The sequence below is a fragment of the Brachypodium distachyon genome, chromosome 3, assembly GCF_000005505.3.
Source record: "Brachypodium distachyon strain Bd21 chromosome 3, Brachypodium_distachyon_v3.0, whole genome shotgun sequence".
NCBI lineage: Eukaryota > Viridiplantae > Streptophyta > Magnoliopsida > Poales > Poaceae > Brachypodium > Brachypodium distachyon.
In genome coordinates, this window is record NC_016133.3 from 37370450 (window position 1) to 37387088 (window position 16639).

General features: G+C 47.1%; 2 protein-coding genes and 1 pseudogene across 2 annotated transcripts; 2 read left to right on the top strand and 1 right to left on the bottom strand.

The window, feature by feature from the left end:
- The first annotated feature begins 1489 nt into the window (after positions 1–1489).
- On the top strand, positions 1490–3168 carry LOC100831657 (pre-mRNA cleavage factor Im 25 kDa subunit 1). The gene is made up of 6 exons (XM_003574402.4): positions 1490–1921; positions 2025–2164; positions 2263–2339; positions 2456–2542; positions 2675–2785; positions 2882–3168. The coding sequence occupies exons 1-6, from the start codon at positions 1728–1730 to the stop codon at positions 2951–2953; spliced, it is 681 nt and encodes a 226-aa protein (XP_003574450.1). The 5' UTR covers positions 1490–1727; the 3' UTR covers positions 2954–3168.
- A 41-nt stretch (positions 3169–3209) lies between these two features.
- Positions 3210–8762, top strand: LOC106866474. The gene is made up of 3 exons (XM_014900735.2): positions 3210–3307; positions 3377–4678; positions 8413–8762. The coding sequence occupies exons 2-3, from the start codon at positions 3949–3951 to the stop codon at positions 8550–8552; spliced, it is 870 nt and encodes a 289-aa protein (XP_014756221.1). The 5' UTR covers positions 3210–3307; positions 3377–3948; the 3' UTR covers positions 8553–8762.
- Positions 8763–8992: 230 nt separating this feature from the next.
- Positions 8993–12469, bottom strand: LOC104584203 (annotated as a pseudogene).
- Positions 12470–16639: the final 4170 nt, after the last annotated feature.

Sequence of the window (16639 nt, forward strand, 5' to 3'; positions counted from 1 at the left end):
TTCTCTCTAAGGATCGAATCTACGATATTCTTGGAAGGATGACCTAATCTCCTATGCCAAAGATCGGATGTGATCTTGGTGCTGGAAAGAGCACGACGACGGGACACGAACGGGCTTGACTTGAGGCTTGGCACCGGATAGAGACCACCGCGACTCCCACCACGCAACAGAATTGCCCTCGTTGCTGGATCCTTCACATAAAAGAGGTTAGGATGTAGTTCGACAAAAACGTCATTATCAGAAGCGATTTTGTTTGCTGAAAGAAGATGCTTGTTGATACGTGGAACATGCAAAATATTGCAAAAATATAATGATTTGGATGAGCCGGAAATTACCGAATGGCGAAAATATAATGGTTTGGATGAGCCGGAAATTACTAAATGACCAACACGAGAGAGAGACGCAGCGATCAAAACACTGACAAAAAACACTGACAGAAACTAGCAAAAGACGTCAATATATGAAAGACCCGTACCGTCTCTGTTTCACGCATTTCATCTCCAATTGACACTAACAACCAAGATCGCCGGCCATGACTGAATACACTCATACACGGACTACCTGAAGAAGAAGACTTAATTAGCTGCCACTTTAGAAGATCCAAGAATTTGCCAGCACTACTAGTTAACCTACCCAAAATGAAGGCCGGCCATCTGAGCAGATGCAAGGACCTCAAAGTGGACAGAGGCAGGACTGAAGAGGTAAATATGTACAGGCTGTGCGGTTGCCAAAGCAAGCAATCCTTATCTTCGTTCACGTCAAGGACCTCTTGTCCCAGAACAAGCTAAGCTAGCGGTACTGGTTGGTACAGTACCAGATACTCCATGTGCCGCTCTTAAACAAAGTTGCTCTTCCTGATAAATACTCCATCCGCGTTCTTCCAAAAGAAGATGAAACGACCACTTGTTCTGGTTCGAATGACTGTGTAGGTAATATCGTACCCGTACAAAGATTAGAGACAGTAAAGAACACGATTTAGCGAACGTTTCTAAAAAAAAGCGAATTAGCGAACACTGTTTTTTTTTTGAAACATTTTTTGTAAGACCGAAAACTGTGTTCGCTGCCTTAAAAAAAAAACCTGTGTTTGATGGCGCCTCTTGGTGCAGGAGAACCATGAGTATGTTTTAGTGCAAGTTAGTGCAAATTTAAATTAAAACAGCGACAAGTTAACGGAAGGAGTACGTGCAAAGCGTTGTGTTGATCAGTGATGGTGTGTACAATTCTCTTCGTTGCTTCTCATTAACCGTCCACCACGGACAACTGAATGCACGTAACACAATTCGTTACGCGGATGTCCTGCCGCTCGCTCGGGCGGCCGCGAACTAGACGCTTCCCGGTCAGGTGTCGCTCTCGGCTCCAAAACCAGATGGAACATCTCAAGTCGACCGACTTCACAGTCAACATCCAATGGTCGCCCGAGTCAAACCCGCCGGGGCCGCAAACCACCACGCCTGCGAGGCCCACATGTATATCCTCACCACCAACAGACAGCGCCGCGGTCTGGCGGAGACGGCCGGTGAAACCCCTTCTCGCCACGTAGCGGTAGCGCTCGCGACCCTTCTCTCTCTCCCCCCTGACCCGCGACCGACCAGAGTCCAGAGCAGAGAACACCAAACCCAAATCGATCAGCCAAGGACGCAGCAGAGCAGCTTGTAGTACTTGCAGCCGGGCCGCGCTCGCATAATCGCATTGCGTACTTGCGTGGCCGGATCCGTCGGTCGGCGGAGATGGGGCTGGAGATGGAGACGCTTTTGCAGGTGGGAGCAGAGCGGGAAACCGCGGCGGCGGCGGCGGAGAGAGCGCGGGAGCAGCAGGCGGTGGAGATATACCCGCTGAGCCGCTACTACTTCGGCGCCAGGGACCCGGCCAGCCCCGCCCGCGCCGAGACCGCCGCCGACCGCGCGCTCCGCCTCAAGGCCAAGTAAGTGATTCTTGTCTCCTCTTGGTTTGGTTTGGTAGGTTAGGTAGGTGCGGCCGATTGGCTGGTGCTTAATGGCGTCCTCCGTTACGTGCTGCGCCTGTAGCTTCGCGGCTCACGGGCTCCGGACCTGCGTCCATGGCGTGCTCCTGGTGGAGCTGCTGGGCCGCCCGCACCTGCTGCTGCTGCAAGCCAGGAACTCCTCCTTCCTGCTCCCCGGAGGCCGCCTCAGGCCTGGAGAGCAAGGTACTACTACTACTACGTTTTCAACAAACTAAACATGCGTTAATTCTCGCCAGCTGAAGGAAACAGATTCTCAAATTGACTGACTGTACATGCTCCAGATGTTCAAGGGCTGAGACGCAAGCTTTCGAGCAAGCTATCGGCTGACGGCCACCAACAAGAGGACTACGGATGGCAGGTACATGCAGCAAGGTGTTAACAACATTGCAGTGAGATTTAATTACTGTACTGCGCCATTATAGACTACTAGACGTCGAATATTGATCCGTAAAATTCTCATCTCCTACGCCTTAGATTGGAGAGTGCATTGGGATGTGCTGGAGATCCGACTTCGAGTCCGGACCATTTCCGTATCTGCCTCCGAACACTCGTGCGCCTAAGGTGAGAGCACACTCATCGTTCCAACATATCTTACCTATGAGTAACTCATCATCGTTGTAAATTTAATGGTGGTGAGCAAAAAAAAACAAAACAGATGGATGACTGGTGAGCTAATATTCTTTTTTTGTGAAGGAATGCACAAAGATGTTCTTGATTCGGCTGCCAATGTCTCGCCGGTTCATCGTTCCAAGGAACCTGAAGCTGCTAGCCGTGCCTCTGTCCCAGATTCATGACAATGCCCAGGTTTTGTTGGATGCTTCGATAAGAATTGACAAAGTAACATACTCCGGAGTTGTTATTCTTCTCATCTTCTGCTAACCATTGTCGTAATTTATACAGGTGTATGGTCCAATCATATCTGGAATTCCGAATCTGCTATCCAAGTTCTCCTTAAACGTTGTGCGTGACTGAGAGATGCTTCCTATGCATGGTGGTCATAGGACAGTACACAGACAATACCAGATAAAACTATTTGTACTTGCCAGCAGCTTGGTATCTTCTGTTTTCAGTTCTTTTTCTGGCGGTGTACTTGTGTATTATTGTTGTACATTTTTGGCATGTAAAGTTGTGAAGTTTTTGTACATAAAAACATGATTTTGGCATGTAATTAATATCGGTTTGAAACTCGGTGGGCTGTCTGTCAACGACACATCTTCAAAACGCAGCAGCATGTTGATCTCGCAGACAGACCACTAAAATCAAAAGCTATTCTTCACTAGGCGCACCATGCATACTTGTAATATTTCAACAACGAAGTAAAATCTGGTAAATATGACCACCTTTAATATTGTGCTTTACATAGTTCTTGGCTTATATCTAATGTTTAAGATGCAGAGTATCAAGAGGCTGTGAAGACATCTTATGATGTTAAATTAATGAAGAAACGAAAAAATATAAACATGTCAGGATTCAGGACTGGCGTTCTACAATTGCAGCAAAGCTGCGGGAATCTGAAAACGAAATACTGGACGACTGAAGAGAATAAGATTTTGAGTAACTTTTCACAGCCAAGTATTAACCTGAAAACACTGAAGCAAGGTAGTTGCAACATAAAAATGAGAGAAGATGCTTTACACGAGGAAGCACAAGATTCCACGTGTGTTGATTGGTATTGTTAACCCGACCGAGCTTAAAGGCAACATCGAGCTTTCAGTCGATGGGTGGATGCATTATGTGAATTTTGAGCTGGAGGATGGCCATGGTGTTTCTGGGGACGATGACGACGGTTTTCTTGACGACTTTCGCCCAGAGAATGGAAAAGATGAAGGCAACAAAGATATGGAATTGGATGATGTTGCTGGGAATTCAAATAATGGGGCTGCTGCCCCGCCTGCGAGTGGTGGCACTGAGCAAGTTCAGCCCATTGGTTCTACCTCAGTGGAGGGGCGTTCGGTGGCTGCGAACCCATGGGGGCCTTCTCCATGGCTGCTTCACCAACAACATTGGCTCAGGTCCCTTCGGAGGTGGCAAGGCAGACTGCTTCTTCAAAATTTGCAGCAACTTCAGCAGCTCTATTGGCTTGTTCGTCTGGTGTTGCTGATGTGGCTGCCACTGCAGCGTTTTCTGCAGTTTCAGCTGCCATGGAAGGACCTTCTGCTGCTCTCGCTGCTATGCCTTCGCCTTTGACTGCCATGGCAGCGCCCAGTTCGGCTTCGGTTGCTGCTCCTGCGGACGCGACAACACCTCAAGCTGCCGTGGTGCCTTTTGAGGCGCATCTCTCTGCTGCGGCGCCTCGTCCTTCGGAGGCGAGGTCTTCGCAGGGGGCTGACGGAGGCGGTACCGGGGTGTTCACTCCGGTGGTGTATCGGCGTCGAGGTGCGACTGACCGTCGTGGAGAGGGGCAGGTGGCCCTTTCCTCGCCATCGCCGGTCTCGCGGGAGTCTCATCTGCAGCTGCTCCTGGGATGCGGCTACTCTTTGGAGGCTGCGTCCAGGGCGGTTGGTCGCACGGTCGAGTTCGCGTCTTCTCCACCTGTTGCTGTCGCACCGGTGGCGGCTCCTTCTATGACAACTACTGTTGCGCCCGTGGCGGATCCTCGCCGCAGCGCCCGTCTTTCAGGTCGGGTGGATGCTGATGAAGATTCAATGGTGCGGGCTCAGAAGTTGGTGCAGCAACGCAATCTCGACAAGCAGCCTGGTACGTCCTTTTTAAATTTGCATAATGCTAGTATTGCTAGTTGTATGTCAAAAATTGGTGTCGTGCTTGGCGGCAGCTCCTCAGATATTGATAAGTCAATTAATCTGCTTAAGGTTAGAGAAGAAGAAAGAATAGCTGCATTTGTTAGTAAAAAGATTAATCCCGTTTTGATGAGACCGCTAGTGAGGAGGATTTTGACCTTGCTAATTTAGATAATCTTTGCGATGATCTGGTCTTAGAAGGGGCAGGAAATGGTGAGGGGCAATCTGGTTTTCAGTACGCACCCCGTAAAAACAAAGCCCATTTTTCTAGGAAGGCTTCTCGGAATTCTTCTCGGAAGGTCAATATTTCCGCACGGTCGTCTAGGCCTAAATCCAAATCTAAGAAAGTTAAAACATGAGAGGCATTTTTTGGAATAGCAGAGGTTTTAATGACCTGGCTAAACATCGTCACGTTGCGGATTTAGTTAAAGAGCATGACCTGGATTTTATTGCCATTTTAGAAACCAGGAAACGTGAGTTTTCAATGGATTTTGGTGGCCGTTTATGGTGCAGCTCAGCCTGAATTTAAGCGGGATTTTTTTTATCTGAGCTCGTCCGGGCTTGTAACAAGGAGACGCTGCCGCTTTTAGTGGGTGGCGACTTCAATATTATTTGGCGTGAGGAGGAGAAAAACAATGATCGCTTCGAACCTTATTGGCTTTTTCTTTTCAATGCGGTGATTGATAACCTCAACTTGCGTGAGGTAAATATGTCAGGTTGTCAGTTCACGTGGGCAAACTCGCTGGAGGAACCCACCTTTGAAAAACTTGACCGAGTTCTTATGAGCTCGGACTGGGAACATAAGTTTCCTTTGGTTTCAGTATGAGCTTTAACCCGTTTCCTCTCGGATCACACGCCCTTGCTGGTCGATTCAGGGTCGGCCTCCCACTCTGGCAACCAACCTCTATTTCGTTTTGAACTAGCTTGGTTGGAACGCAAAGGTTTCTATGATATGGTTGCCTATGTTTGGCACCACGAAAATCGTGGGCCGTCGGCTGTGGAACGATGGCAGAACAAAATTCGCGCGCTGCGGCAGTTTCTTAGGGGCTGGGCAAAAAATTTGAGCAGTAATTATAATAAAGAAAAACAAAAACTTTTGGCTATCATTGATCATTTGGATATTAAAGCCGAATCCTCCCGTCTTTCTCATTTTCAATGGGGGATAAAAAGGTGGTGTCAGGAGCGGGTGGCTCAGCTGGCCCGAGAAGAAGAGATTTATTGGCGTCAGAGGGCAAAAGTGCAAGACGTGAAAGAAGGCGATAGCAATACTAAATATTTTCACCTTGTTGCAAATGGTCGTCATCATAAAAAGAATTTTTTTAAACTTGAGCAGGATGAGGACACGATTGAGGGGGAGGAAGCTCTCAAGTCCTATATTACTTCATATGATAAAATTTTGTTTGGGCCTCCCGAGGAATGCCATGTTTTATTAGATGAGTCTAGGAGGGATGACATTACCCAGGTGTCCCCGGTTGAAAACGCTATTTTAACGGCGGAATTCTCGGAGGACGAGGTGCGCGATGCGATTTTTCAAATGGAGCACAATAAATCCCCAGGTCCAGATGGCTTTCCGGCTGAGTTTTATCAGACCTTTTGGAGGTTATTAAAGAGGACCTCCTTGCACTCTTTGCGGATTTTCATAAGGCCATCTTGCCTCTTCATAGGCTCAATTTTGGGATTATCACGCTGTTGCAGAAAGGATCTGAGGCCACTAGAATTCAGCAGTATCGCCCCATTTGTCTCCTCAATGTGAGCTTTAAAATTTTCACGAAAGTGGCGACAAATCGTGTTACAGCAGTAGCGCTCAACGTTATTCAACCCACTCAGACGGCATTTTTGCCAGGTCGGTACATCATGGAGGGGGTTATTATTCTTCACGAAACCATCCATGAGATGCACTCTCAAAAGCTTGATGGGGTTATTCTTAAAATAGATTTTGAAAAATCTTATGACAAATTAAGATGACCTTTTTTGCAGCAAACTTTAAAGCTAAAAGGCTTCTCCTCGGTGTGGTGCACCTGGGTTGAAAATTTTGTTAAAAAGGATAGTGTTGGGATTAAGGTAAATGATAGTGTTGGCCCTTTTTTTTCAGACTCACAAGGGAGTGCGGCCAGGGGACCCTTTATCCCCAATTCTTTTTAACTTAGTCGCTGATATGTTTGGCCACTCTCGTTAACAGAGCCAAAGCTAAGGGTCTGGTTACTGGTGTTATCCCACATTTAGTAGACGATGGGCTGTCAATCCTTCGGTATGCGGATGATACGATCCTTTTTTTGGATCATGATTTGGCTAAGGCAGTAAACTTAAAACTTATCCTTTGTGTGTTCGAGCAACTCTCAGGGCTAAAAATTAATTTTCATAAAAGTGAGTGGTACTGTTTTGGTAATGCGAAAGATTTTGAAGATGATTATACTAGGTTGTTTGGCTGCGAAGTGGGTTCTTTCCCCTTTAAATACCTAGGCATTCCTATCCATTATCGTAAGCTTCGCAATCGAGATTGGAAATGTATAGAAGACCGATTTGAGAAACGACTGAGCAGTTGTCGTTCCAACAATCTTTCGTATGGGGGTCGTTTGGTACTCATTAACTCTGTCTTGAGTAGCCTCCCTATCTTCATGTTGTCCTTCTTAGAAATTCCTAAAGGGGTCAGGAAACGACTGGATTTTTATAGGTCTCGCTTGTTTTGGCAATCTGACCAGCACAAAAAAAAATATAGGTTAGCGAAGTGGTGTATTTTGTGCCAATCTCGAGATCAAGGAGGTCTTGGCATAGCGGACCTTGAGGCTAAGAACCAGTGTCTTCTAAGCAAATGGTTGTTTAAACTGCTGACAGAGGATGGTGTTTGGCAATCGCTTTTACGTAACAAATACCTTGGTCAGAAACCTCTTTCCCTTGTTAAATGTCGTCCTACGGATTCCCATTTCTGGAAGGGGCTGATGAGGGTCAAAAATACTTTTCTTCAATTTGGCGAGTTTAAGGTTGGTAATGGTGAATTGGTCTGTTTTTGGGAGGACACGTGGATTGGGGACATGCCTTTATGCGACAAGTACCCACGTTTGCTTAATATTGTGCGGAACAAGCATGTCTCGGTGGCTTCAGTTCTTGGAGCAACTATGCCGAATGTTGATTTTCGGCGGTCCTTGTTGGGACATCATCGTGAGGCTTGGAGTGCCATTGTTGACTCTGTCACGTCTGTTACATCGTCGACAAAGCCAGACTCTTTTCATTGGAGTCTTCTTTCTAATGGGATTTTTTCAGTTAAATCAATGTATTCAGCTCTTATGGATTCCCGAGTTTCGAGTTAGATCGAGACTTCTTTGGCGACTCAATTTACCACTCAAAATAAAAGTTTTTCTTTGGTTCCTTTGTAAGGGGGTCATTCTTACTAAGAATAATTTGGTCAAACGAAGTTGGCAAGGGGATACACGTTGTGCCTTCTGTTCTGAGCACGAATCGATTCAACATCTTTTTTTTTATTGTGCAATGGCTAGGCTTACGTGGACAACAATTCATTTGGCATTTAATATATCGCCTCCAAATAATATGGCCCATATTTTTGGGGCATGGTTGTAGGGGGTTGACAAGACTTTGCGTCCTCTCATTTTAGTAGGGGTGGCGGCAGTTTTCTGGTCTATTTGGTTATGCCGTAATGACATTATTTTTGATAAAAAGAAAATGCACTCATGTATGCAGGTTTTGCTCTTATGTACCAATTGGCTGCAATTATGGGCGTTGCTACAGAAGGTGCAGCACAAGGAACCGATGGAGTCTGGCGCCAAGCGACTAGAGTGGATCACCAGGGAGTTTATGTCCCGGTTTGGGTGGCGTGCTAGCTCTAGACTTCTTACTTTGTAGATCGGTTCTCTGTTTGGCCTATCACACTTGTGGACGTGGTCATGTTTTTTCAATTGTTGAGAATAATGTACGAATTTAGGCCGTATGCATTCAGAGGTGGTCATGTTTTTTCAATTATTGAGAATAATGTATGACTTTAGGCTGTTCAGAGGCCGGAGGTAATAAAGCTTCCATTATCTAAAAAAAAATTAAACTGCCATGGTTTACTTCAACCTGAACAGAAATGCCTTGCCAAATAACCAATTGTGTACAACTGAGACAAATGGAGATGCTAATGCTGTGAGGACAGAACAATCAACAATGATGTACAATGCTGTAAAAGAAGCAATGACGTTCAATAATATTGGCACATTTGAGTTCTCCAAAATGTCAATAAAATATAACCATCAATGTCGATAAAGAGAACTTGATTCTTCTGTTTTAATTACTATATTAATATATTCCCATACATCGAACACGATACTGTTATGTTCATTACACCACTTTCAGAAAAGTCTACGCATCTAAAAATACAGTACTAATTAACGTGATAGCATAAATATGTATCTGAAACTGGACTACCTAAATATTAACTGTCGATATTCAAGATCTCTTGATGAAATCGTGTTCATTGCATCCTGTGAAATCACGATCTTCTGATAGCACCTAGCTAATAGCATAACCTACCGAGACTCGAGTCTCAACCCATCTTGTGCTGATCTACAACCTCTCCAACCATCTCCTGTCGATCCGCTACCTCCCACAGGCTCTGCTTCACGCTCTCTAGGACGACGATCTGGACACATATCAACATTATTAATCCTACAAATGGGAATCCTATTACCTTGAGATATATCAGCTATTGAGACCTGGATGCAGTGCAGATTTACGTATCCATTTAGTTACGTGCAGAGGAAGTTCTGGTTGTCCAGGAATCCTTCGTAGTCTGTACTTGAAGACCCTTGAACCTGGTATACCTTCTTGCCAGCAACCAACCACAATGTACAGCCCATCATAAATATATATCGAGATCTCTTTGCCCTTGGAATGACTACCATCCTCTCTATTTCGACTTTTGAAGCGAAGCCATGAATTACTCTGACAGGCGTCTTTGTTGCGATGCAATTCTTCAAGGCAAGGTTCCCGCGCTGAAGCTTTTGATCCCCATCCTGCTCCGCCGTACCAGCAGCCTTCCCCCCAGAGCCGGTGTATATCAATTCACCAGAGCTAGAAAGTTCATCAAGATAACCGCCAGAAGCAACTACCCTTAATGCAATATGTACACCATTATTGTCCTTGCAGGCGTCAATGCCAGCCCGATAGGGGCGGTGAAGACCAACAATGGCGAGCTCTGCTCTGAATAGAAATTTGTCGCCGACTTCAACTCCAGCAACTTTACCACAATTGACTCATGTTTGGTACAGTCTGGAAATTCCTTGATGACTTTATCAGCTGCAAGGTCAACTCTCAGAACTTCCAACAGACGCTGCTCCACAGCTAGGGCAATGAACCTACATAGAAACTGAAACCTCCTGGACATCATCCTGACTTTGCTACGAGCATCAGTATTATGGCCTACATGTTGCCTGTGGTGCCATACAGAACGAACACCCGAGGGAACATTGACGAACAACAGCAGTTTTCCTTCATGAACAGCGATTGCCTTCAAAATGTCATCACCTTCCAAGTAGAAGGCCTTTTTATCCTTTGCTTTGTCCTTGCTAACGAACAGAAATTCAAACGTACGTTTCTCCTTGTTAGCTAATGCAGATGTAGAGGCAGTATTCACATGAACAGGTTTACTCTGGGCTGCCTTGAACTTCTTCATGGTAGCAAAGGATTCCCTTATAGTGGAGAAGGGTCTATCTGGAGTTGTGAGTAGTGACATATGATTTGCATTAACAGGTGGCCAGACTGTTTTTCTAGCTGTGAGTCTTGTATTACTTCTCATGATACCACCAGTAGAGTCACGTGGGATACCATCAGCAGCAAATTGAGACTCTTTGACGATATGGTCTGATTTTGTCTGATTTGCTTTAACACGTGGACGGAGAGTTTTTCTATCTGCGAGTCTCATCTTACTTCTCATGAAACTATCCGTAGAGTTACGCGGGATAAAATCAACAACAAATTGAGACTCTTGGACAATATGGTCTGATCTTGTAACAGTCTCACCATCCACTGGTTCTTGTCCATGCCCCTTTGCAGCAATCTCACCATTCTCTGGTTCTTGGCCATATCTTGTAGCAGTATCACCATCCACTGGTTTTTGTCCATGCCCCTTTGTAGCAATGTCACAGTTCTCTGGTTCTTGGCCATGGCCCTTGGCAGCAATCTTACCCTCCAATTCCTGGCCCTCTACTGCTCCAACTAACATATTTTTGTTCATAGCTTCCACAATGTCCATGGTGGCATCAATTTCACTTTCCTCCAATTCCTGGACCTCTACAGCTCCATCAAAATTTTGCTTGTTCGTAGATTCCAAAATATGCATCGGGACAGCAATCTCATCTTCCTCCAATTCCTGGACCTCCATTGCTCCATCCAAAGTTCGCTTGTTCTTAGATTCCACGATGTCCATGGTGGCATCAACCTCACCTTTCTCCAATCCTTGCCGCTCTACTGCTCCATCCAAAGGATCCTTGTTCACAACTTTCACAATGTCCATGGTGGCAGCAATCTCACCCTCCTCCAATTCGTGAGCCTCTATTGGTACATCCAAAGCATCATTGCCAGTAGCTTCCACAATGTCCAAGGTGGCAGCAATCTCACCCTCCTCCAACTCTTGACACACTATTGGTCCATCCAAAGAATCTTTGTTCGTAGCTTCCACAACGTCCATGGCACATCGGCATGCCATACATCCACTGTCATGCGTAGCTATCACCTCCTCCGACGCATCCAAACCACCAACAGCAGGCTGAATATCCAACTGCAAACCCATCTCACCACCCCCTCCTCTGTCTAGTGGAGCCACGGTGTCCAACCCCAGGCTATGTGCAGGGCGAGCCCTGGCACGAACCATATCCCTGTTGAGCGGCGATTGCAAGATTGGCACCAACTCTTTCTCCCCCAATTTATCACTCCATGCTCCCCTACCTCTCGTCACCACAAATCCAGCGAACCCTGTTGCACCATTGTTGAACAAACCATCAGTTACGACCACAACTGCATTCGTCCCACCATTTTCTAAAATAGAACAATTCCTCCCACCTGAAGCATCTGATGGTTTCACCACCGTGGCCTTTGGACGAAACCCGTCCGCGGAAGAAGCACCACCCTTTTCCGGCAGTACCAAACCAGCATTGGCAATGGCCGCTTCCAGCAGCAAGCCACCCTCCTCTGTACCACCATCACCAGCGCACGAGAGACGAGCACACGTAGTCGCCCGTTCCAACATGCTAAAACCGCCATGGGAAGGTGAGGCTCCAACTCGCAAGCCGTCCTCGCCGCCGCTGCGCACGACCAGATGAGCCGCGGTTTCCCTCCCGCAGCCGGGCTGAAACCGCCGGGTAGCGGACAAAGCCCTCCGCTTGGGCGGCGGACGCCCGGGTGGCGGCGCCAGCCGCCTCTTACTCTCAAATCCGCCGACTCCGCCTCCGCCTCCGCTTCTCCTGTCCTCACGCTCCACAAACGAGCCAGGGAACCCCTCCGAAGCGTCCCGGGCCGAATCGCCCGCGACGGCCACAGCATTGCGAGCCGCGGCCGCTCCGCTACCACCACCACCACCTTGGCGTCGAACACGGGGGTCCACCTCCCCGCGACCGCTCCGACCGCGCGCAGCGGAAGGAGGATGAGGAAGAGGCGAAGAGCGAGTAAGTGCGGCGGAGCGGCCACTGAAGGGCTTCGGACGGACGCCCCTTGACCCCGCTGACCGCGGGGCGTCCGCCGCCCAGCGGTCTCCCGCTCTGTCCATCGGTGGAAGCGTGTGCTCCCTCTCCCTCTCTCTCGGCCGGAGAGGCGGGGAGACCAACTGTAGCGGCCGCGGCGGCTCTCACGGTGGCAACCGGCAAGGACGACGTGGGGAGCGCAGAGAGGCGGTTGGGGTTTTGGACAGAGGGAAGATTGTGGAGCGCTCGAGGGTTCCGAGGGCTGAGGGGTTGGTATTAATGAGGGAGAGCAGCCTTTCTTTCCTTCTCTCGCACACTTCTCCTCCCAGAATATTTGCTGATTAGTTTGTCTCCTCCTCGCGACGAGTTTTCTTGGGTACTACTGTTTCAGTAACCGCCAGGCTATCTAGTGGAGAAGTGGGGCGATGCAGTTATGCTTTCTTAATGATGATTTAGCGACGTGGGGTTTTTCTTTTTTCCTTTTCTTTTTTAGAAGAAATTGATTTGTTGTCTAAGCACAAATGAATATCTTTTTGAATTGAACCGCTCGCAGATGTTTTAATCTTCTTTGTTGAATCGTTTATACAAACACTCGCAGATCTGAAGAAGCACTGTCATTTTTTTGAGGTAAAAGAAGCACTATCATAGAAATCACTGGTTCTCGATCCGGTGAATTGAACCGCTAGCTGGCCTTTGCAGTACATCAGCCAGGGATATTTCCCCGTGTCATCGTCTTCCCCTCGCCTTCTTCCAGCACCGTAGTCGGAGAATGATAATTAGTCATTCGTGCTTGATTTTGTAAACTTTATTTCGAAATGATTAACAAAAATATATATCCGGGAGAATGTGACCTAGCACTAGCAGCTAGCCAGGCACCCGAAGGTTTAGAAGTGTTTTTTTAAAAGCATTACTACTTGTATTAATATTATGATCATTAAATAATTAACTCCTCACATCTTCAAATTAATATCAACCGCCCGCGCGTTGCTACGGGTCAATAAAATCACAAACTACTTATTTTTATTTTCTGTGTAGGCAACTCATGACGCCGTCGAGGTTGGCATGCAGGTGTGGTGGCGTCGGTTGTAAGACAGAGTAGGAGAAATCGTGAAAAAAACTGGAGAAAAAGAAAATAACGGACAGTGACATATTGGTTGTAATTTTAACGAAATTAACTTACGGTGGCGACCGTACCATCATCACCAACTCCAATTTAATATATTAGTATAGTTAATCTAGAGGTGGTCGTTTCTGTTATTCCATACATACATTTAGGAGCGATAGGCAGTGCTAGCACCGTCCGTTCGCCTTGACTAAAGGTGACTTGACAAGAAAGGCCGGCCAGTGAAGCTAAACCAAAATGCTGGCCGATATCACCTTATTGTTTGGTAATGGCTAGCTAGTAACGCGGAGACGGTGACTCTGAGGCTATCTAGCCCCATCTTACCAGCCACATGTTTCACCTCAGACCCACCAAATTAATTTATTTTGTCTTATACTACAGAGAGATTAGCAAAGAACTAATACTCGCGACGGCCGCCGAGGCACGCAAGGGCGGGGCGGCGCCCCGCAGGGGCGGCGGCGGCGGGGTGGACAGGCATTGGCGCAGAGATCGTGAGGGAGAGGAGAGGGACGAGAGAGAGAGACGGGAGGGATCAGTGGAATTAGTTAATCACGGAATAGACGGCAGGTGAACAAGAGTAATTGAAGGAAAAGGAGGGACACGTGGTTGGTTACGACGTGGGGGGAGTCACCGGAAACTTTGACGGCTAGCTAGCTAGTCAACTCAATTATGCATGACGACCAGCATTAATTCACCGAATAAATTCCTCTCGGTCTGTTGTTATCCATAAACTCCCTTTGCCCCTGCTAGAAATGGCAGCTCCGATCCTACCCATGGTAGCACGCGGAAATTCCTCAGGGCGAGACGATGGCGAGCGGAGCTACAATATCGATCGTAGCGCGCGATGCCAATTAATCTCTGTAGCAATTTAGCAAACCGTGTACTCTACTGTCTACTCGTGGTCAATGTCCCGCAAGATAAAGACGATCCAAATTACTCCAAGCAGAGAGAGGCCGGCCATGGCCCAGCTCTAGCTGGCAACATACGTAGAGCTAGCAGCAAGCAGAAGAACACAGCTCCGGATTCCATTTTCCTGCGTGCATGCTTTTCCTAGCTCCTGGCCGGTCCTCAAGTCCTGGCGTGGTTTGGGCTCCCCACTCGATGCATGCCAACGTTACGTATTCACGGCGGGATCAGTGCTCGATGGACCAAACGTACACCCCAGGTCCATGTACAGGATGCACGGCGAAGCACGATCTCAGTGGCCGTCGTCACGAGACCGACAGTCACGTGATTCTGTCACGTATGATGGGACAGCAGTGGCAGACTCCTTCTATTCATCAGTGGCGGGCGGAGATGCGACCGGCGGCAGTGATGCTGTTCATCACTAACAGTCGTCGTGAGATATACTTCATTTTGTAGTAGTGCCAGCCATGCATGGCAGTGAAAAGCACGTGCATGCAGAAGCGGCAATGTACGTACGTGTTGGGTCACGGCAGTTAACCCCTACATACAGTATCTTGCATGGTTTGTGTTGGGTTTACATCATCGACGACCGGATCTTAAGTTCCAGAGCAACGATTCAGATTTCAGCGCTGCAAGCTAGCCTGCAGCAGCTTCACGGCAAGTTCCTGGTGTACGAGAACGGAAATCAGGAAATTAATGATAGAGGGCTGCATGGAACAGACTAACAGAGGGTAGTCGTCGATTGCTTTACAAAAAGTAAACCTAGCTCATTTTAGACGGGGGAGCGTTTGGATCTGATCGAGCAGAACCCTTATTCTCGTTAGGTTTCGTCAAAGAATTACAACGGCCGGGTTCTATTTCTTGCATTGGAAGAGGCCGACAAGGATACTTTTTCAAAAAGGACGGGCACACTGTTACCTCATCACTGCAGCTTCGTAGCAATTTCTCCGAGCACGAAAAATGGAAGGGCAAGATTGCTTTATATTTTGGAATAGGTAGCGGATTTACTCCTAACTTTAGGCACTAGCTTGGCTTAGCTCAAACGTCGCTGCATAAACGGTATTGTAGCCGCAGTCAGTCTGAACTGTGTTAGGGTCCAAAGATGAACCGAACCGCATCACGTATTCACGTTGTTGTAACTAGATACTACGATCAAAAGCATTCGTTAGACTTCTTGGTGTCACGATTCAGAGGCCCTAATGTAGAGCACGTTGGTGGCTATGATGCAGTTCAGGGTGTGCGTAATTGAACTGAAGATCACGTTGGTACTTGGTTGCTATGATGCAGACATGCAGGAACACCTTGTCCGAGGCTAACCGGAATATGCAGGTCTTTTTTTTAAGATGAATATGCAGGTCTTAACAACACAATAATTAGGGCTAGACATAAAGCTTGAAACTCGACAAGCCTAACGAACACTCGTTGGCTCAGCTCGTTTAAGCTCGTGTTCGTTTGCAAACGAACCGAGCTGAGTTTTATTTTCAAGTCGATAGCACTAACGAGCCTAACGAACCGAGTACCGAGTTTCACGAGCTACTCGATAAGCTCGATAACAGAGCAGGCCATCCAACGTCCAAGTCCAGCCCATCTAATCACTTGGGCAGAAACGGGCAACCTCGTCAATTCCCCCCCCCCCCCTCCCTCTCCTATTCCCAATATATTGTTAATTTTTTAGTTTTAGTTGTGATGTTTTATATTGTTTATTAAGCACTCAAGTTGTCTGAATTAAGTGCCAGACTGTTTGTGCGTCAGTGTGTGCCTAGTTGGGTTGCTATTTTGCTAAACAGTGTTCTGTTTATGCCTTTGTGCAAATTCTGCTAAAGGCTGATCTGCTCTATCCTATTATGCTTTGCTGCTGCATACTTGTATAAATTATGAAAATGTGATTCACTACTGCTAACATGTTGCCATCTAGCGAGCTTTTAACGAACCGAGTCGAACTTGAGTTTTAACTCGTTAAGCAAAACGAGTTTAACGAGTCCAGCTGCTCGATAGTGTATACACTTCCCCGTTCCATTGGGGGAGCCGGGAGATTAATGGAGCCTGACAAAGTGTATACACACCTCTTAGACAAGATTTAGCCCATAAAAAATTGTTGATTTAATCATCATGTTTACTTTGTTTTGTCCCAAAGAGAGTTTACCAGAGGAGCCCGGGCCTGCCATTAAACTTTTAGTAACCTCTAATCTGGCATTTTTTGCAATTATTTCATGGGTGTTGTATTTTC

Coding starts and splice junctions, on each gene's coding strand:
- LOC106866474 (XM_014900735.2), top strand. CDS start 3,949: ATGGGGGCCTTCTCCATGGCTGCTTCACCAACAACATTGGCTCAGGTC. Junction 4,679..8,412: donor CAATCTCGACAAGCAGCCTG/GTACGTCCTTTT, acceptor TCATGTATGCAG/GTTTTGCTCTTATGTACCAA.
- LOC100831657 (XM_003574402.4), top strand. CDS start 1,728: ATGGGGCTGGAGATGGAGACGCTTTTGCAGGTGGGAGCAGAGCGGGAA. Junction 1,922..2,024: donor GCGCTCCGCCTCAAGGCCAA/GTAAGTGATTCT, acceptor CTGCGCCTGTAG/CTTCGCGGCTCACGGGCTCC. Junction 2,543..2,674: donor CGAACACTCGTGCGCCTAAG/GTGAGAGCACAC, acceptor TTTTTTGTGAAG/GAATGCACAAAGATGTTCTT.